At 40.7% G+C, this 21,530-nt stretch overlaps 3 protein-coding genes across 7 annotated transcripts in view; 1 reads left to right on the plus strand and 2 right to left on the minus strand.

Annotated features, from left to right (window-relative positions):
• Window positions 1–1,163: 1,163 nt before the first annotated feature.
• Window positions 1,164–13,871, minus strand: jade3 (jade family PHD finger 3). 4 transcript variants are annotated; one of them, XM_027026314.3, is made up of 13 exons: window positions 13,690–13,871; window positions 11,698–11,806; window positions 9,468–9,536; window positions 8,897–8,956; window positions 8,631–8,710; window positions 8,072–8,229; window positions 7,599–7,789; window positions 7,197–7,408; window positions 6,152–6,319; window positions 5,838–5,954; window positions 5,174–5,632; window positions 4,929–5,046; window positions 1,164–4,129 (listed from the first exon to the last, which is right to left on the minus strand). In XM_027026314.3, the coding sequence occupies exons 4-13, from the start codon at window positions 8,943–8,945 to the stop codon at window positions 3,267–3,269; spliced, it is 2,415 nt and encodes an 804-aa protein (XP_026882115.1). In that variant the 5' UTR covers window positions 8,946–8,956; window positions 9,468–9,536; window positions 11,698–11,806; window positions 13,690–13,871; the 3' UTR covers window positions 1,164–3,266. The 4 variants fall into 4 exon arrangements, with proteins under 4 accessions (XP_026882115.1, XP_081574195.1, XP_081574194.1 ...); XM_081718069.1 differs by lacking the exon at window positions 13,690–13,871 and adding an exon at window positions 13,518–13,670; XM_081718068.1 differs by lacking the exon at window positions 13,690–13,871 and adding an exon at window positions 11,895–13,385.
• A 424-nt stretch (window positions 13,872–14,295) lies between these two features.
• rp2 (RP2 activator of ARL3 GTPase) lies at window positions 14,296–20,203 on the minus strand. Of its 2 annotated transcripts, XR_014124408.1 has the most exons (6): window positions 19,644–20,203; window positions 18,089–18,757; window positions 17,108–17,222; window positions 16,795–16,888; window positions 15,422–15,507; window positions 14,296–15,311 (listed from the first exon to the last, which is right to left on the minus strand). XR_014124408.1 is itself a non-coding variant. In XM_027026310.3 (5 exons), the coding sequence occupies exons 1-5, from the start codon at window positions 19,818–19,820 to the stop codon at window positions 15,228–15,230; spliced, it is 1,131 nt and encodes a 376-aa protein (XP_026882111.2). In that variant the 5' UTR covers window positions 19,821–20,172; the 3' UTR covers window positions 14,296–15,227. The 2 variants fall into 2 exon arrangements, 1 of the variants encoding a protein (XP_026882111.2); XM_027026310.3 differs by lacking the exon at window positions 16,795–16,888 and having other exon boundaries at window positions 19,644–20,172.
• A 906-nt stretch (window positions 20,204–21,109) lies between these two features.
• slc9a7 (solute carrier family 9 member 7) overlaps window positions 21,110–21,530 on the plus strand; it is a 36,829-nt gene continuing 36,408 nt past the window's right edge. Inside the window, exon 1 of the mRNA XM_035524100.2 lies at window positions 21,110–21,441. Within this exon, the coding sequence (XP_035379993.1) occupies window positions 21,159–21,441 (283 nt within the window). The 5' untranslated portion in view covers window positions 21,110–21,158. The remainder of the gene's footprint in view (window positions 21,442–21,530) is intronic.

Raw genomic sequence — 21,530 nt, forward strand, 5'->3', positions numbered from 1 at the left:
AATTTTAAGGAAGCACCATCTGACAAAAGGATCCGAAATACAGAGGCAGTAAACTTTGGGAAAACCAAAATTTGTATCAGTCTCAAAACTTCTGACCATAACTGATGCCTTCCTATTTCCATAAAACAAGGTGCTTGTTTCAAAACAGTATAATTGTATGTTTTGTAATTAGTTTTAGAACCCAAGCAGTGTAATGGCATGCTTTGTAATTAAATTAAAGCTCATCATTTACTTTTAGATTCCTTAACAACAGGATTCTCTTGTGTGAAATCCAACATTCTTATTTAGCTGCTGTAGCTTACTTAGTTGTTGAATTAAGCACATGACTTACTATCAGCTTTTTCTTGAAATTCAGTGAGCTTAAGGCAACCCTAGCTCTGCTGTTTCCAAATGGAGCTAGCAGAGAAATCCAGCTGATACAAGGTAAACTAGGCCAGGCCATACATGTTAACATGTACAATCTTAATGCTTTAAACGAAGTTATCCAACTTTTCAATTGCTAAAATAAAAAAGACTATATCTTAAATACTAGTAAATGCTATTTAAACACTGTGTGCTCATAGGATAGCTCAATGTGACTCCCCTGTGGTCTCTGAAATAGCATCATGCATAATGGAGCAGCATCATTATAGGCTTTGCGTTAAGTTCATGTGGTGCATAACATTGACCTAGTTAAATGAATGTCAAGAATGAGTTCACACACAGGTGATAGATTTAGATAACTACCAAGAGTTATAATAGACTATATTTGAGATATACCACTATCCCTGAGTTGACAAAAGAAGGATGTTTCTGCCTAAGAGAATGTTCTGGAGTCAGAAATTGATGTTTTTCAAACAAGACCATTATGTAAAGAATGTAGCCAAGTGGAATTGTCTGAGAATGAATTAGAATTAAGTAAAAAGAAAATTTTTTGTTGTAATGTGTGAATAAGGAACAACCCTTTCACTGCAGTTACTGGTGACCTAATAATAGTGATGCTTCTTCTACTATCCATATTCCTTTAACCTGCTTAGAACAAAAAGGGAGAATCACATGTCCCATTTCATACAATAAGTGCAATGTTTAGTAACATAACTTTAGCACTAAATCAAACAATTCATCCTAAAACTTGTTTAAATAGTAATACAATCAAAATGTTATAAGAAAACCTGACAAATCAGTTGGTATTTTCAAAGTTTATTGAAAGGCCTTTTTCATTACGTAGAGTCAAATAAGAAATAATGAAAAAGGAAGAAGTACTTCTATTCAAATGTGGCGCATAGTTCATGCATGCCCTTACAGTATTTTCCATTGGCCGTCATTAACATAGTACAAAGCTTTTTAAAGTCTTCCTGGAAGTTCACAGAACGTGTAAAAAAGCCAAAAGACGTTGCTGCACTCCCTCCAAGCTCTGCATGTCACCCACCCACCCACCCACCCACAAACACACACACACAAACACACATAAAATCTGTGGCCATCCTTACTCTCTCAATCCTGAGGACATGGACATACATGAGAACACCAAATCAGCCCTATTCCTTAACTTTTGAGTGAGACTTAAGAGAATCATAATGCACTCTTCCATACAAGAATATGAATAACTAATCATGAAATCCTTAATGAAAACAAAAAACAGCAGAGTAAAGGATTCATCCAAGCACTCACCCATGCTAAAATTGGAACTGGGAAAGCAAGTTTGCACAAAGGCCATTGCAGGTAAATGGTGAAAGAGTACCAATAAATCAAATAAATACTGATTATTTCACTAGCTGCAAGTACAACAAAGTCCATTTGTATCACTGTTTGAGGGTGAAATCTCTCGCCTAAATTAAACTCATCCATACAGTATAAATTAGTATCATTCGGTGTGAATCAGTATCATTCATTAACTTTTACCTGTGAATTTGTTGCATTGCATCTTGGAAAGTCAGAATAAAAAGCTCAAGCTGCATACTGTGCATTTGGTGAGGCCAAAGATATTCACCCACAGTAAAAATGCAACAGGTGTTACCATCACACAGCAGTGGTCCATCTTGAAGTTTTAAATAGGTCTTTCTGGGCTTTATAAGAAGGCAATGATTCATCTTAAGATGAGACCATAAAACATTGTGATAATCATATAATTCCAATAACTGGCATATTTCATTGTCACACTTAAGCCTCTTTACAGCTTACATGTGATGAAACATTTATGGTAAAATTAGTTCATTTAAAGCTAGTTTGACTATGAGTCCAGCATGAGTACTTTCTACACTGGACCCTAATGCATGGAGTTATCAGTTTAGCCCATTCTAACTTGTGGAATCTTCAATGCATTTATAATTTCTGTGGCCATAATGCTGACACCACCTACTGCCTACACACAACCCCTTACACACTTGAATAGTCTGACCATAATTCTATAAAATAAAATAAATTTTGCAATGTTTTACTAAGATTGTGATATGAACATAAAAATATTCCATATTAAAAATAAAAATGATTCTCTTTAAAAAGAATCATACATTTCAATAACTCTGAAGACACTGATGGAAGACCATTTTAGACTGCTCACAAGACATTTTCCCTATATATAACCATGAGAAAAAAAGCGACAATTAATTTAGCATGCTAATCCTAACATCAAAGGGGGTATAGAATAGACAAACTCAGAGAGAGAGAGAGAGGGAGAAAACATAGAAAAATAAAACAGAAAACACTAAACATAGTGAACTCAAGACCCACCTGCCAGCTTTCACCCAAATGGCCAGACTCAAGCACTGCAGTTCTTATGTCTTTATTTATTTGCATAACCATAGGAATGAAGGATGTCATTAATCAACATGTGGAAATTACTTCAACATTGAATTCCACAACCCGACACAAGTTACTATACACAACTTAAAATGCAAGTTCCTTTTCATAACAAGTATATACAGAAACACCGCTAGAAGGCCTGTCTAACTAGAGTTAGACGTCGTGTGATCTAATGTGTTTCAGCTTATAGCTGAAACCCACAGAGAGACAGCATCATGCTGAATCTGCTGGAAAGGCTGCTCGCACAGCACTCAGCCAGGGAAAGGGATTTGGTGCCCCCTTCTGGTGAGCTGCCAGTCTGTTCTGCCTGTACTAGACAGTGGGGCTCGTGTTCCACAATTACCTGACCCAATGGCTAGTGCATTCGCAGGCTGTTGCTCAACAAAGAAACCTTGGAGTGTGGCTTTTCTACGGACGACCAGAGCATTTTGGTAACAGACCTGGAGCAGTGGGCTTGAGGGCGGAGACTGCGCTTTGCAGCCTCGTCACCTCTGAACAACAGTCCTGGAGCCTAAGGTCACTTTGCCTCGACTGCCCCCACGGACGTAACGTCCAGCTGGATTCCCCTCACTCAGCCCCTTCCCACCCCGGTGGCGTTTGCCCTTAGCCTCTGGCTCTGAGTCACTGAGCTCCAAGTCAGGGCAGTAGCCATCACTTTCTTGGTACACTCTGGCGCCATCTGGTGGACGCTCGGAGGCAGCAGGCTTGGCGCAGTTCATCCGTTCTTTGCTGATGGCTTTGCGGGCGTTCTTGTCGGCGCTCCGCAGGTCCTCCGTAGTCCGTACCAGGCTGACGGTGGCTTCTTTGAAGGACCTGCTGAAGTGTTCCATGGCAGATTTGTGGAATGTAGCTGGCTGACTTTTCCCCAAGTGCTCGTTGCCTACTGCCTGCTCAGAAGGAGTCTGGCAGGAAGTGTCTCTCTGACCCACAGCTTTCTCCATAATGCCATTAGACTTCAGCAGGCGGGGCTTGTCCTGCTCAGGCTTACCCTTCCCGTTGGAAGGATGGCCGTGTAGGGCGGCATGCAGGGCCAGAGGCTTGCCCGTCGGTTTGAGGGATAGCAGTGAGAGGTTGGGGCCACCAGCATCTCGGCGGGCTGCGGGGAGAAGGCCATTGGTGCGCTCATCCCTCCGAGCTCTGCCGTGGTGAAGCTGAGGCTTGCCCTGGCCCATGCCTGCTCCGCTGAGGTCATAAACGTTGCTGCTGTTGTCTGGGCACAGAGGCCCATTGCCGGACTTGATACTGGTCTTGCCGTTGCCCAGTGACACTTTGGGCATTTTGAGCTTGAGGGTTATCCTGGGAGGAGGTCGGAAGAGCAGGTTCTCCACACTAGAGGACACTGGCAATCCTGCAGAACAAAATTTGTTTTAAACAGTGGCCTCATATGACCAATCACAACTGCATGGTTTAAAGCACTTTTGTGTTTAACACTAAAGAACAGTATAGTTCTTACGACTCAACTAACATTTTGTATATGGTTTCAAATTTTCAATGTATGATAACCTAGTTTAAAAATATTGTCATTCTATCACAGTATTGGCAATTTAGAAACACATGCTGATGGTGAAAAACAAAACAGCTACTGACTGGCCTAAATTTAAACATCCGCATTAAATTATGCCAACTCACAGCATAAAAAAGTATAGCTGCACTCATCAATTAGCCTCAGGCTATTATTTTGACTTGGGCTATTGTTTATATAATTGCAACACATTTAGTTTGCATGGATTTAATATTACATGGAGCTTAGGCAGTAAACTACTTACGAGGTAAAAAATACCTACTTCTAATTCTACAGTACATTTCTGAGATATGTGTAGGTTGTGATGTGTAAGGCTGTGGTTATAAAACTGGAGATTTTTGGAGCCGTGGACAAAGTGCATAATCCTGTATTTTTGATGATATATTTAAGAACATCATGTCTTTTTAAGATGAACAAAATGCCTGAGGAAAAGTGTATGCATTGAGCCAAAAAACAAAAACAAAAGCCAACCATGTGCAGACAACTTCTTTAACTCTAAGCCAAAAATAGAATATTGTTTCGGTGTTGGACAGCCATGCCAAGCTGACAAAGAAAACAGTGAGGTAATCATACACCATATCATCATGACACCATAACCATGTGTTACATATTGCATATCTATTACCTGCAGAAAGTTCTTGGTTGATGAGTTTGACATGAAGATTAAAGATTTGCTCCTGGGCTTTACTCTGAGATAGCTTCAGTTTCTCCCTCCGACTCACCATGTAGCACAGGTTTCTCACCTAAGACAACCATGCAAAAAGTGAGACAAAAGGTCAGGGAGGGTTTAGAAAGGTCAAAGAGAGGGTTAGGGAACCAGCGGAACTGCACGTGGGCCGTGGCCGGCCCTTGCGACGGTGCAACACCCACCCTCTCCAGGTCCTGGCGTAGGTGCATGAACATGCGCATGCGGGTGTGGATGCTGTCCTCTTGCGGCTGCAACAGGAGGTTCTCCTCGTCCTCTTTAGGTGGCAGCAGGGCTTTGTTAAAATTTGTCTTCCTCTTCAGCTTCCAGTACTGGTAGACAAAGTCTAGCAGGAGCAGAGGCAGCCCCAGGTCCTGGGCCACCTCGCCGGGCTGCACTAGCCTGTAAAACTCCTCCTCCAGCTCCTGGAGCTTCTGCGCTCGCAAGCCCACCTTCTCTGTCTCGCTGGGGGGTTTGGGCCGGGCCGGGCTCAGGCCTGCCTCCCCCGCTTTGGGCTTGCTGTGCTTCAGGCAGTAGGATTTGAATTTGACCTCGTCACCCTCATCCAGGATGGTCTTCATCTCCAGGTTATGCTCGAAGGCGCAGGTGACGTGGAATGGAATGGTGCAGTTCTTTACTGAACACTGAAGAGAAAGGGAGGATTAGACACCACTTCCTACACATACAGCTTTTCTTATGTGCAGGCGTAAACAGTCTAAACAACCATAGTGCATCTAGCAGTTCCTTATCTACATAGGTGCCAAGACATGAAAGTAACAATACTTGGCCTGTTCTCCTCCTCACTCTTGCACAGAGAACACAAAGAGGCACCATGTCCTCAGATCTCACCTGTATGCAAGCTCCAGTCTTTAGCTTGCAGAGGCTACAGATGAGAGACCAGCGGCTAGGCGGAATGTGTGACACTTTGGTAATGGGCTCCATCCTCTCTGGACATGCGATGCTCACCTACTCATACACCCACCCAAATGCGCGTGCGCACGCACACACACACCTTTTTCACTCATATTGCACACACATATCTAAATCCTAATGATATATAGAACCGACATCTTCGCCTGGCCAGCGATTGTTTGAGCTAATTACTGTTTTTAACAAATGCCGTGTAAATGCTTAACTCCAGTAGTCTTAAGTGGCAACCATACCTCAGGTATCCAGAGAGCACAGCTGACATGTGCCCACTTTGTGCCTTGTCGTGTGGCCTTCATAGCACCTCCCTTTTTGGGGCACAGAATACACTGTGGGTCGATGCCAAGCACACATGTTCTACACAGCCAATTGCCATCTGGAACTTTCACTATGCCATAACAAGCCTGGAAACACAGAGTTTATAATAAGCAAAAAGTTAATATCAAGGACACACATATCATTTTTCCACCAACAAAGTGCTGCTGGTCGGTTGGAGTTGGTGAGGGCTCCCAGGAACTAGTGAACTTTACAAGTACATGCCAGCATTTCTACTGGACCGAGAGCTTCCCTAGTGCAGAAACAAAGGTCGACAGACAGACTCTAAACAGCATGGATCACATCCTTTGTTTTCAAATTTCAGTTCTTGCTGTGAGGGCATATCTGACAATAGAGAATGAACTCTTTCAGCATCTCTACATGGTGCAGGGGGTTTTCACACATTGATGACAACAAGCTTTCTTCATTTTTATCTTATATTTAATCTTATTCTTCAGCATCAAGCTACATTTTGGCAGATGAAATTCACTGTAGCAACATAGTGAATTTCTGGAGGACAGTGGTTAAACAACGAGTGTCAGTGGGAAAGTGCCAACAGTGTCAATGAACCAAAACCCCTCACATGAATACAGGTATACAACCTGCTTAGCTTTTCTTTTCCCAAAACATGGTTGAAGGCTTCTTACTTTCCAGATGTGCGTAAACCCAGCATGATGTTTATGGTTTAATCTAAACCACCAACTCCACCAATTTAAAAACAAAAACCAGACCAAACCAAAGGAAACCCACTGTAGCAAAGGCAGAGACTAGCTGTCTGGCCCCAAAGCCATGTGAGGCATGAGGGTGCCCATCACACTGCCCCCTGTCTTTGCTACACCTATTAAAATGGTATCTCAGTCATTACCCACTAGTATCTCACTATTAGTACTAGTACAGGTATCCACTGGCAGGTTGCTGGACCCGCCTGCACGTGGTACCCACCGCAGCTTCCTCCGCTGCTCTCACCTGATGCACGCAGATGTTGCACTTGTCACAGAAGACCATGTCGTTGCCCTCCTCGCTGTCAGGGGAGCGGCACACGTCGCAGATGACGTCCTCGTCGTACTCGATACCCAGACCTTCCTCTGTCTCTATGGCATGGTTCATGTTGTCATGGCATTTCCTCTCAAGAGCCTCCATCGCACGCTCCATGGTTAACTCATCCATGGCTCCTTCCCCTGACACACACATGCACATTCAGATTTAGTCCTTAAAAAAGTCTAAACTAGAACATAGCATTGACGTAGTGTAAATACAACTGCTGGAATGCATTCAGAGCAGTTTTAATTGGTATAAGCAAGATTAGCTAACAGCAAATGTTAAAAAACAACCAACAAAACGGAAAAACTGCTGCGCAAGGCTCCATACCCATCAGAGCCAGCTCCATGTTGAGTTCCTGCAGCCAGTGGAGGTCCATATCATCTAGGTCGTATCGGCACATGGCCTCGGCAAGCTCTTTAATGTTCACATACCCAGTCTCAGCGGAGTCCTGACTCCAACACTGGATGTACTTCCTCTGTCTGGAGAACAGGAGCTCCTTCGGTTTCTCTGCCATTATCCTGTACGAGTGCAGACAAGCACTTCAGTTCGTGTTCACAATATGAATACTTCTGGAATGGTGCATAAACAAATATGACAACCATGCTTACAATGCGGTGGGGGGGGGGGGGGGGCAGAAGTTAAACTACAAGTTTTGCATCCTGGGCAAACTATGCAATAGGGACCAAAAGAAAAGGAAATCAGAGAAGGCAGGAAGGCACTAGCTGAGTGAGTGTAAGGACAGCTTGCCCAAGCAGGACAAGTCAGGTGAGAGGGAGTGAGGGAGCGCGCGCGAGACTAACCTGACAGAGGGCTGAGGGATGGTGTCGGGACTGGCTGGTACCTGCACGCCTTTCTCCCACTCTTGCCTCCATGTGTCTGCCAGCAGGTAGTAGTCCTCTGGGGAGATGTGGTGGGAGTCTGGCAACTTCATAGCACTGATCAGGTCTTTTCTGAACACCTGGGACACACAGTACCATACATGCATGAGTTTCACTGTGATGAGCTGTTAGCACGTGTACTTGAAATTTGAAACGGAAATGACAGGACATGTGGCGGTTCGGAAAACGCTATAGGTCTAGTTTCTTTTCCGATCATTAACGCCTTGTGATGTGAATATTTATTCAAAATGCTATTTTCGGTATGTTAGGGCCAAATCAGTATTATTACATTAGCCCTATACATGTTATTCATCCTATATTTATTTTAATGAAGACTGGTCCTGTGTTGAGAAAATTTCACATTACCATTGCCCTACAGAAAATGACAGTCAATGCCACTCCAGTGGTTACCATGCCAACAGAGTTTTTGAAATGGAAAGTCAACACACTTGGGAAGTGCCCTGCACCAGGAGTCCCTTACCTCTGCTGGCTTTTTCTGTGCGGAGGCAGGGGTTCCGGGTTTGCTTCCATACTTATTTGATGAGAATGAGGTGGAGGGACCTGCACGTTGGTGAATGGAAAATTACAACAAAAGAGCTATTAACACTGCATTTATCTCACACAAAGAAAATTTACTAGAGAAGCTTTTAAGGTTATGTTGATGTAGGTAAGTGTCAAACAGACACCTAAAACTTCACAATTAGAGAGGGCAGGTAGCTGTGTGTGCGCAGGTCTAGCATTACTTACTTTCATTGTCTGAACTGTCACTACTGCTTGAAGTCCTGAGTCGTTTCATCCTGCTGTATCCTGAGAGACGGGGGAAAACAGACAGAGAGGAGAGAGAGAGAGAGAGGAAGCAGTCTTCAGTCAGCCTCTCTCTCTAGTACATCTATAAAAATTACGACCATGTGTTTGGGACATACAGACTACACACTTGCAAAACTTCTCAATAATATACCATAAAAAAATTTTTTTGATGCAAATACACACACAGAATAATTTACATACAAGTCCTAGCACCATGTATCTATATTGGTTTCATAATATTTGAAGAAGTTGTCTCATTTTTTAAAAATTATATTTAAGTTATCTAATTTTTACCTACGTTGTTTCAGTTATTAGTCAATAAAATGACAGGTGATTCAGCCTTTTGAATATTCCTGCATCTGCATTAAACTTAGCAAGAGCATTATTTACTGAGACTCTCCCATCCTCCATATTACCAGATGGCACAATACAATTCTACTTGCAGGAATATCTTGAGACAGAGCTTCAAAAGAACTGAGAGTGAACTTTCCTGTAGCAGCTTCCCACTTACCATAAATTTCAAGTCGTACAGCATGCTAGTGTATTCCTATGACCTGCACCAGTCTTCCACCTCTCATCCCTGTGAACCAATAGAGGGACAGGCCTTAAAGAGTCGCTTGGGATTAGGGAGGAGGGAAAAGGCCCGGAGTGAGGAGGGGCAGCAGGATTCCATGCCCCCCTGATGCAGATGGCGAACTGATCTAGCATGCGTCAATGCTGGACTAGCGAGGGCTCCTCAAAGAAATAATACTGAGCCCAATGCATGATCACGTAAACATAAGGGACTTCATGCGGTAAGGGACTTCACTTAAGACAAGCAAATAGTAGCAGTTCTAATGAGAATAAAAGACTTAAAAGGGTTTATTGCCTCCATTTTCAGCACAACTTGCAGTGTTGGTCCAGGTTACAGGAAGTAGCCTGCATTTCCCATGGAGGGGGAGGGGGGTGTCACCAAGAGGTGCATTAGTATGCACATACATGAGCCATATACTGCAGTATCGTAAACCCTGTATAGGGTGTAAAATGTTCTGGATATTTCCATCACTGTAATTCTGCATTAGGACTTCAGGACATTGAAAACATATTAAACTACGCACCCCTAATTTGCAGATACCAATATTTTAGATTTATTATACTTTGTGTTCATTTTTATGTTTAAGAAGGTTAGCCAAACACTTTGCAATAAACACATGCAAGTCTCAATTTTTCTTAGTGGTAAAGAAGGTCATTGTGTGGTTCACTTAGAATAGTGGCTGGGACAGGATTTTCTGTTATGGTAGTTTGCATAGGTTGCTTTTTTGATGTCAGTCCTGGTCCAACCTGATCCTATGCGTAGTCTCCCCATTTACTCTAAGCTTTTTAGCTCACACACTATAAATACCATAGACAGGAAACAGCAGGAGAGACCTCAAAATGGAACCTGCCTGACTTGCAAACCCAGACGGCTACAGTACCCAGAAGGGGACATATCCACGCACTATGCCCAAAGGCACAGCATTACACACCATTACAGCTAAGGGGGGGGGGGTCGAGCAACAGAGGAAATCCACTCTTTGCAGCTGCCATTTTATCCATTTAGGATGATGCACAGATTTGAAATTAACTTTAGCTTTTTGTGCAAGAACTGAGCATGGATGTGCTAAAACGAACTGGCAGATATCTTATGGCTTCACAGATGGCTTGATATTGTCAGTAACACAGGCCATGATGAAAACGTCGCAACGCTAAACAGAAGGAAGGATTCCAATAGCATCAGCCATTAGGAATGTGCACAGCTATGCTCATGCTAAATAAACTATTTGACAATTTCATTCCTGTGAAGTTGGAATTAAAGAGCAGTTAAATACAAGTACAATAAAATACAAGTCTGAAATGTAAAAAATAACTTTTTTTTACTTCGACTGTGTTAAAACAACTTTCACTCATTCACAGAACTAGGTTATAAGACATAAGGCCACAGTTATCAGCGATTCTGCTCCATTCACCTTTATGCTAATACATAAGCTAGTTGGAACAAATCCACATATTTTCAGTTAAACCAAAACAGGACTTTAAACTATGTATTATTAGACTGTTGACATTGTGGTTGTTCAATATTTCATACACTCATATAGCTATAGTAACATGCACACCTGCAATATCATTTAGTAGTAAATACTCAAAGCCAGTATAAGTAACAAAATGTGAGGAATAATGAGTATTTGATATGGCTGATATATTTTGACAATGAAACAGTACTAGTTAATAAGTCGGTTTTATGGTGGCTGTGTGTACCTAGTCTAATTTTGTCATTGCATTAAACTCTTCATGTAGTGACATTTGTTTAGTCATACTGCAGCTCAACAAAGAGAATGAGATTTCCTGGATCATGTTACACTGTGTCACTGCCTTCTATGACTGAACTGCAGAATATCCTGGAATTTTCTGATGACAGCTAGCTTTTTATGATTCATATTTATACACACAATATAATAAAGTACAACAACCATTTCAAACCTTACATAGCTCATATGAACACATCATGCCATTTTGTAAAGTAAATAGGAAATCTGAAATGTGTTAAGTGCTTTTAAGACTTAGCTTAATATGTTTTTTCCACATTCCTAAAAGTAGTATGTTAAATAACAGAATTATTAGATTCATGCTGATACGGTCCTAAACCCATTAGTAATCCTAGGCAAGGATACAAACAATGGACACAAGCAAAGTACTCAGAGGAGTACCTGGTCCTGGATACATACCCTTAGCCTCATGCTCCACCTCATAGAGGCCCCCTTGCCAACAGAGGGCCCTGTGGCTCTGGAAGGCCATTCTGAACACTTGTTGCTTGATCCATTTAAAGGAGGCAGTCTGTTTAAAACAATAACCTTCGAAAGTGAGACCTCTTACCAGAGGGCCTGAATTAATGTTTAATTAGTGAGATTGTTGTAAAGCTAACCAGCTAAAAAGACCAGTATCTACTGCTGCGTAGTCCTCTGAAAACAAAAGTGCAGAAGAGTACTAATTTCATTTGTAACTGATTTAGCGTTGGGAAGAACTATCATTAAGTAAAAATGTTAAGATCCACCACAAATTGCTAACTTATTGTAGCATATTAACTTCCGACAACAAACCTCTCCCCATTTTACATTGATGATTACGCCGACAATTTATCAACGGTCTCCAACCTATTGCTGCGAATATCCACTTGAGAAATAATTCCTTTCATTGACACCAGTGGTAGACCTGCTTTATGATGCAAAAGATCAAAGCTCCCTAAAGCCGTAGGGACACAAGGGAGCAACCTCCATCCCCCATCGCAGAAAACAATGGCCCTGTCCAGACCAGGCCATTTTACCCATTCAGTGTGGTAGACTAGGGGATGCTGAAAGACAGCCTATGCATTCCATTCTGCAACAGAGTAGGGGAAATTCGACAGGAGAGTCACACACAGGAGTAAACCGCTGGAGAAACGGCCAAAGGACCAAACATGAGTTTTCAAGCCATAAAGAATATAACTAATGAAAGGGGGTTAGTCTTTGTTGTACTGTTTTTGGACGTTTTCATATAACTCATTACACTAGCTACTCTGTGTAACAGTGCAGAGAAAACACCATCTTTTTATTTGAAACATCCAGAAATGCAGTTTACAAAAGTTAGCTAGCTAGGCTACAAGAGAAAATCCTTGTCCATGGAGGGAAAGTCCTTCCCTTTAACCGCGGACGGCGAGTCCGCACTGATGCCGGAAGAGGAAGGGATAAACGACACGTTTTCGAGGCAGACATAGCTAGGTTAGCTACTGAAATTCTTTCAAAATTACTTCCTATAGAAAAGTAGACTTGATTCATTTCTACCCCCCTCATTAGCTGTCTATCTGCCATCATATGAAATAAAGAACACATTTGGCAACTTTTCAATTTCGAGCTTTCCCAACAATCAGACTTCCCTAATGTGTTTAGGCAACGTTAACTTAGTTTGAAATACGTTTTGATGTTTAGATGTAATATAACTTGCAAAACAAGTATGTTAAAGTTTCTTTCGTGTTATAAATAACAGCTACTTGGATAGTTTGAACACCCGACAGCGTTAAGCATGATATCTAAACTAACAAACGATGTTGCCAGGTCCACAATTAATGTTACGAAACGTGGCTAATGTTTGCCAATTTAACGGAGTTTGTGTAACGAAGTCGGTAATAACGTTATCGAGCTAGGATATCCCAGCTACTAGCCTTACTATCGGATAGCTAAGGAAAGCAAATCGATAGTCTAGTCTCACGTGTGTAACAAATAATACTAAGCGATCAGCCACGTTACATGGCGATAGTCACAGAAATGACTCCAGAACCAAATCGAGCATTTTGTACGAGGAATTGAGGACCTGCGTTCTGAAACTCTTCTTTACATTCCAGCTAAGCTAGCCGAGGATTTGATACGGCCTTGGCGCCAAACTCCAGCCGCCCTACACAACGATGCAACCAGCTTTCAAGTGGTAAGAGAGTAAAGAGCGCCGCTCTTATTGATATTCCACGTTCAACGTGTGGATCAAACCATTCGTTTTAAAATCTAAAAACGAAACGCACATCTGGGGTTAGACGCGGAGGTGGTGCCGACATGTCCATATACCGAGTGGAATTCTCCTTAAAAATGAGCAGTAGGAAGCAGGCCCCACTGCCTGGATAACCATTCACAGCAAGCCTTGGCACACTGAGCCCTCTGAAGACACGAGCATTATTGTTCGTGCAGCAACCTTACCTCAGATCCGAATGCAACTCGAGTGAGCCCACTTGAATCGAAAGGCGGCCTCCGCACAACCCTCCTCAAATTAACGTTCCAGATGAAAGTCAAATAAAGTGTATTTTGCCTGGTTTTTGCCTTTTCTGTTCTACGCTGTCAATATCCCAAAGCTGCAATCTCCTTTCCACCACGGCACAACAGTCCTATTGTACAGCCTTGGTCGCTGGGTCCTAAACTGCGCCTTTTCTGTGACCATGGTGTGAGAGCACATGCTGTTTACCATCTTCTATTGTATAATAATAATAATAATAATAATAATAATAATAATAATAATAGAAACTGATAAGATGTACAAGGACCTAGGGATCGAATATGAAAACAAGAGTTGTGGCAGTAGTAGTGGGAGTACTCAAACACAAAGTGTTTTGATAGTCTTCTATAACTGCTCACTGGTCATCCATCAGCAAGTGAAGTGATGATCACACTCATGGTCACTGCACACAGTTTACAAAAGGTGCTTGGGTAAATTGCTTTGACCTCCTGTTGAGATCTGGATTTACCCAACTGCCACAACACCTTCAAATGAATAAACACAATAACTGTGTGCTAACAAAACACTATATTCATAAATCACAGTTTACATTTATTTCTACAAAACTGCCTTATACAATCGATTAAGAACCATACAAAGGTACATTGTGAGGCATTCATTTCATTTGTGCAAATAAAACTGATTGCTGTTTGGTCACAGAACTAAAACTGTGCTCTTAAAACATTAGTACAAAAATAGGGGGGTGTAATAAATGACTAGAACACCTCTGAATAGTACAATCAGTTAAATCTAATTAATAATAAAAATCAACCTCAGATATTCCTTTCAAAGAATTTCATAAACAACATATGTGGAAAAAGCTTTGTCCAAAATTGGGCAGATTATCAACAGTCCAAGCAAAAATACAAAATACACTATCCATTAAAATAGTATGTATGAAAAACAAGTGAATAATGGTCTCAATAATTATACTAGTTTCCTAGAAAGAAACAGAGGCTCTTATGACAGATGGTTCCTGATTTAAAATAATCACATTGTCCACAGCGAAGACTTATGTACATATATGGATAAGATACACAAATATGAATTGTGAAAATGTACACAAGCAAAGAAGGATATACTATTTCCAGTTATATCTCCCTGGGAAACATTAATAAGTGTCTATCTATTATTTAACTTTCTTTCAGCATGATTGACAATAGCCAAAGTAATATTCAGTTACAGACTCCGGAAACAAAATGTTCTTTATGGTTTTTTAACATCATCTTATCCTATTCTTTTAAATTCAACAACATGTTTACAAACACAGTAAAAACATGCATAGTTAAAAAAGTTCTAATTGTCCAAAATATATATAGCAGCACTAATTACAAGAGTAAGAAGTAAATAGTGGTTCAAACATCCTACACATCTTGGGACACTATTGGCTCTGCATTCATCTCATTACATTACTAGATAAAAAAGTAATTCTATTTTACAACACTGAAAGTTGTTTTCATTAGATTCACAATCCCATCTGCATGTCAGCAAAGTTAAAAAAGTTGTCAACATCCCGTGAAGCTGAATCTTTATTCTCAGAAACAAACACCTATGAAAAAAGAACACATAATGGTGGAAAGAAAGGACAAATGATATTGTTAGTTTAGCATAATGCATGGTATGCCAATAGCTTTAAGGTAACACTCCTCCTGCAGTTACCTTTGTTCCACTGAAAATTTCATTGGCAATGCTTCTGCAAGCCTCCACTACACCATCTCCACTCAGCTCAAGGGCAACGACAGGGCCTGCCGACACGAAGATCAAACCACCAGGACAAGGCAAAAACAGCAATTGAAACACAGAACACTCCTCAATAGCCATACTTTCTATTTGCTATTTTCAATAACTTTCAAATAACTAGATTCGGTATAATATTAAATGCTAATTCACAATGCTATGGGTACAAAATATACAAGCCAAATCTATTTTGGTTTTACTACTTTCCTGTCTCTGTTACTACTTCAGTAAAAAGGGTTTGTTTTTTTTGGCAGGTAATGTAGTGGTTGACATCATGACCAAACCTCTAGCTTCCTGTGTTGTATATTATTCATCACAGTAAGAAGGATATATGAAAAGATACAGCACAAAGTTTACCACCAGATGGAAAATCAGCCTGCATAAGTACTTAAAAAAAGATTAGTATTTAATAATTAAATAAATATCTGCTGACATAACTTAGGTTTACTGTTATGGCTCATGGCCTCTTCCTTTATACGCAGCCTAATAATCTGTTAATAAGTGAACTAATAACTTATCAGAATGGAACACTCCTGTATACACATCATTTTGCATACAGTAAACTGACTGGGGCCAGTCCAAAAAACATTTCTAGCCAACAGAATTAAGAGGGTAAATTTTAATAACACAGTCTTGCAACTATTATGCATTTTCTGGCTAGGGTAATGATGCAATTGATCTGGGCAGTACTTCATTGCTGTTGAGGTCGCATCAGGACGCTTTACCGTTCACAGTACAACTGTAATGTGGCCTGATGTGTCCCAGGCCGCCAGCTGAATAACTGCTTGCTATAACCTATATTTATATCAGGACAGCTAATATTAGTTATCATCAACTAGGTAAAACTAAATTGTATTAAATTAAATCAATGTTTCTGGCTGATTTTGCAGCTTTTCTGAAGAAGCATTTCCATATCATTGATATTTTTCAACAAACATTCATTATATATTAAAACACTCACATACCTGAGTGAACGCTAACATACTCCCACTTATTTGCTGCTCTCCAATAATCAGCCTACCATCTGAATCAGCTCACCAGAATATCTTGAAAAGACAGGCAACTATTGATAGCTAAATTTTTGTGTCAACTTCCTGCATAGTTATTCACTACTCTCTGCAGTTTGAATTTCCCTTTGAACTGAATGTTTTCACTCAATATGTACTGGAATCTCCCTTGAAATGTCAGAATTCTTTGTGTAGTCCACGTCATAGGGAACTACTATGGCTTTTTATCTATTAGAGATCAGGTTTAGATTAGATTAGAGATCTATTAGGGTTTTACACTTAACTCACATGCTTTTTGTTGCAGTAAACTTCCATCCGCTCATGAGCACAGTTTTGGATTTGATTATATCCATAACTAAATGACGTTCATCGGATTCCTGAACTGGGAGTTCACAAACAATTCAATCATAATCTACAATTTGAATTAATTTGGACTGGCAAGAAAAATATATCTCTGTATGTGAATGGTCACTGACAAAAGGATGCGAGTAGCAATAGTTACTATAAAAATACTTTTGGCTCATAAAATTGTATACTGTCATATTTCAAAATGTTTTCAACCTGACAACATAGAAAAGGGAGCTCTCTAAATGGGACTTACCCTTTGTGGTCCACTCTCTGAGGTCCTCTGCATTGTTTTGAAACACTCTGGTTACATCTTCAGGACGCATGGCTACTTCTTTGGTTTGGATAAGTGTAAAACCCTTGATAGTGGCCTACATTTAGTTGTACAACATTGAGGACACACACAATATTACAACAAATGTCTAGAAAATTATCCAAGTACAAATAAAAATGCAAGTGGCTTATCAAAAGTTTCAGTTCATTTATGCCCCTGTGGCGAGCTTCTTGACATTTGAATCCCCTTTTCTCTGACAGATGTTAATACAATGCTCTAGACATAGACATATAATAAAATCATAATCCAAGGAAGAGTTTCCCCAATTGTAATTTAGAATTTACACAATGTATTTACAGACAAGCTTGGACCAAGCTTCCAATTGAACACATAAAATGGTTAAGTCCAGGAAATAACTTCAAAACAATTTAATTCAGGTTTCATATTTGGTAATTATGTGGTGAAAACATCCACACTACTACCTCCTTAAAAATGCTGACTTTCTTTGATGAAAGCTAATTTCGAGATAATAAAAATTATTCCAAGCATGATTCATGGTAATTTATAGTTTAAGTAAAACCGAAACCACATTTAAGTACAGCAATTGATGATTAAAATTTTACACTTGCTAGAGCTTCCTGTTCTCAGGAAAGAGGCAGTCAAAGCAGAATGTCTAATGAACATTTAGCCTAGCCCACTTCTGTCACTCTTCAGGCTCTAGCCACAAACGTTAATTAACTTATATCTTGGGCAAAGTGAATAGTGAATGTTAAAGCACAACATATCTAAACAGAAGCAGAGTACTTCTTCTTTCTAAAACAGCTCCCTAGGTGGAGTAAGTAGAGGAAATTGATTTCATTTCCCAATATGGTTATTTTTGCTAACGTGTAATCAGATGACAAATTGCTGCTCATCCCTCATACATCTGTGTGTAATTTAACATTTAATTCAGACTGCTCTCACCTCATCGATGAGCTTTCGAGCATTGGCTGTGGTGTAGTCTCCAGTGAAGAATACGAACAGGCAGGACTCCTCACTGTCCTTACGCCTCCCTCCGCTGGTCAATGGCACAATACTCCGATTCCCATCAGTAGAAATGCGTACAGACCTGAACTCTGACTCAGGATCAGGGAGAGGCACATACTTCAACACCACAGTGTCCTCAGGCAACAGACTCCAGTTGGTTTCCTCAGAGACTGGTGTGAAGTCATGTATGTTGCTCCAGTTATTGTTGAAAATGCTAAGACCTGCATCCTTGAAATGGAAGGCCAACTCAGGATAATAGTACTGGAAGCAGCCGAACTTCATGCTGGTAGAGGACTCAATAATGGGCTGTGTGGCACAACACAGAAAGACATCCATTTTTTTGCAGTCTCTTGTGCGAAACTGCTGGCAGGCCACCACACACTTAATGTCTTTGCAGTCTCGGAAAAACACACTGCCTTTTACTGGACCAAGCACTATGCAACAGTTTACACAGTCATCAATGGTCACTGTTGCGGAGTGGTCAAGCACATAGATGTTGCAGTTCTCACATTCTTGTATAACAAACTGTTGTCCATTAAGTTTTCCTGGCAATCGTCCCACTGTGGCATCCTTTATACCCGTCAGAATGAAGTCTTTAGGATCGACCTGCACGACAAGAATCAGAAACAGCAGTCACCGGTGTTAGTTCGTTAATTAAAATATATAGTTTAGCGGGGATGTTCATTGAAACCAAAAGCCTCTTGTAGCGTGGACCTGTTTCACCTTTAGAAAACCTATATAATAAAGATGCCATACAAGATTAAGAAAAATAGATACTTTAATGTGAAAACGTAATTACAAGCCACAGAGCATTCTGAATTAATAGATCATATTTCCATATTGCTGGAATTATAAACCTACTCTCACATGACCTCTGGTTTGGGTAACAAATTATACACGAAAAATACACACTCTCACTAACATGCAATATGCTTTCTATAACTGGTGGTTGATTTTCTGTTATTGCCCTTTAAACCTCCGAGCTGGAGTGCTCGGTCTTAACATATTCGTAAAATAGCTAAGCAACCCTTTCAGAAGTCTGCCAGTGCAAGGCCTGCTGTTAAAGTCACAGACCCTCCCGGTCAGTTAGTCGATTACTACAACGTTCATGTGTAGTGCCTTGGTAATACAAAAGTATGCAGATATCAACAGCAAAGACAGTAACGTTAGCTGACGCTAATCGAAAGAAACTGTCTTAGCATTACAAGGCTAGCGTGGACATTATTACCCGCAATAATCTTACTAAAACTCGATTAGCAGCGTTAGATTTGGTTGTTTTAAATATGTGCGATATTGGTAAAGATAGCAATTATTCCCATGTGATCTACTATATGGATTTTGCCGCACTCTACCATTCAACGGCTGAAATCAGTAAATAGATGTTTGATTTGGACACAGACTAACTCATTAGGCTAGCAAATTAATTTTCTAAGTCTTCGGCATCGAGTAGACACATCAAGTACACAGACAACGCTAGCTAATGTTTTCGTACCTTTTCCCGTTTGTCCCAGCTGTATTGCTTCGACGCTTCTTGGTTACTGCCGCTTAGCGCGTTGCTAATGTTGCTGGATCCTGGAACATTATTACTCGCAGTGATCTTGTCTGCAGCAGACAGATCAGTCTCCTTATCAGGGGATTTTCTCCTGGAATTTGAAAAAAAGCAACCCATTTTGGAGTATCACCTATCCACACCACACTAAGACGCTCGGTTAGTAAAGAAAGGTTACAGAATGGAGAGAACACCGACTCCCGCAAGTAGAACCTGCACGTTTAACACGCTCCTGTTTCGTGTGTCGTAACAAATCACTAAACATACGCCACCCGTGAGCTTCCCGTTTCCTTCCAGTGAGAGGTAAACGTATGCCACTTCTCACTTCCTTCTAGTGGGAGGTCACTAATCAGCCAGCGCTTCGTTACTTGGATCTTCGCTCTCCCAGGTCTCTACTCTGTTATCCTTGTCACCTTGCTAGGGAACTACGAATCGCCGAAGGGTCGACGAAGAGGTCTACGATCAGCGTCGAATTTTACTGGGGTTATTTGGGCAAATGCTATCAAGGCTATTTCACAACCTTTTACTATCGAAATGCAAAATGAAACTTTGGTAAATGGGTGAAATATAGCTTCAATTGACTGTATCACTCGAGACAAACATTATACATTTAGCTTTACAGTGTGTGGTCATTCATGTGATATAAACGAGTATTTTTGTTTAATAGGCATAGTTGTTATAGTGTTTGGGAAATAACACGTGACCGTTGTGGTTAAGCACACAGACTTAAGACGAGTGTTTGAGTACATATATTCCCCTCCATAAGCATTAAACGATGGTAGCACTAGTCTAAATATTTGCTATATTTCAGAGTAAAATCTGATGAAATTTCAAATATGAATAAAAACGAGGAATTTACAATTTATTAGGTTACTCTTGGAAAATAAGGATTCAGCAGAAGAGACTGTTTTTGGGTCCTAAAACTGATGACTCCTCATTTAATTCTTGCAAAGGAAGCTGGTTACCATGCAAAGGAAATAAAGATGTCCTGTTTGTCCCCATTAGTGTGACAGCTCACCCATGAGGTCCCAAGTTAAATTTCACATTATTTATAGAGCAATGAAAAAAAACATGATAGATGTGCTCATTTTAAGCTGGTTCCGCAGGCAAGTTTCGTTGCATTGGAATGAGGAAACTAGTTACAGTGAGATATAAATAAGATACAAATATTGTAGCATGCATCGGTCAGTTTCTGTTTAAACATGACAAAACACTTGTATTATGAAGAATGCTCAAGAAATAAGTTTTAAAAAAATCAAAATCGGGTGTACCATAGTTCAGTTCAGTGTATCAGTGCACTATAAAGTGGTAATGAGCACAGGTTCCACTTGGCGGCGCCATGTGGCTTTAAAAAGGTTGAGCAACGGACGAAGTCTTGTTTTCCTTGGCGCTATCTTTACGTAGTACCATCACCACCACGGAGCCGAGTCAGACTGTCCGACACTAGCATCCTGTATTATGGAGAAAGCCATCGCACTAAAGCCATGGAAACGTCTTCTAACGAACAGATCAGTGTTTCTAACTTTGATTTTCATTGTAAGCCAGACGTGTTGGATAAACGCAGATGACGGGGGCATGGAGGAACTCGCCACTGAGAAGGAGGCTGAGGAAAGTCATCGTCAGGACAGCGTTAATTTGCTCACATTTATTTTGCTACTGACACTGACCATTTTAACCATATGGCTTTTCAAGCACAGAAGAGTCCGTTTCCTCCATGAAACTGGTTTGGCTATGATATATGGTAAGAAATTAGTGTGCAAACAAGCGAAAGACATCACACATCATCTTAAATCCATGAATGAGCCTGCCTAGCCTGCTAGCTGCACGAGC

This window comes from Electrophorus electricus, chromosome 7 (assembly GCF_041902795.1).
Source record: "Electrophorus electricus isolate QZ-2024a chromosome 7, ASM4190279v1, whole genome shotgun sequence".
Lineage (NCBI taxonomy): Eukaryota > Metazoa > Chordata > Actinopteri > Gymnotiformes > Gymnotidae > Electrophorus > Electrophorus electricus.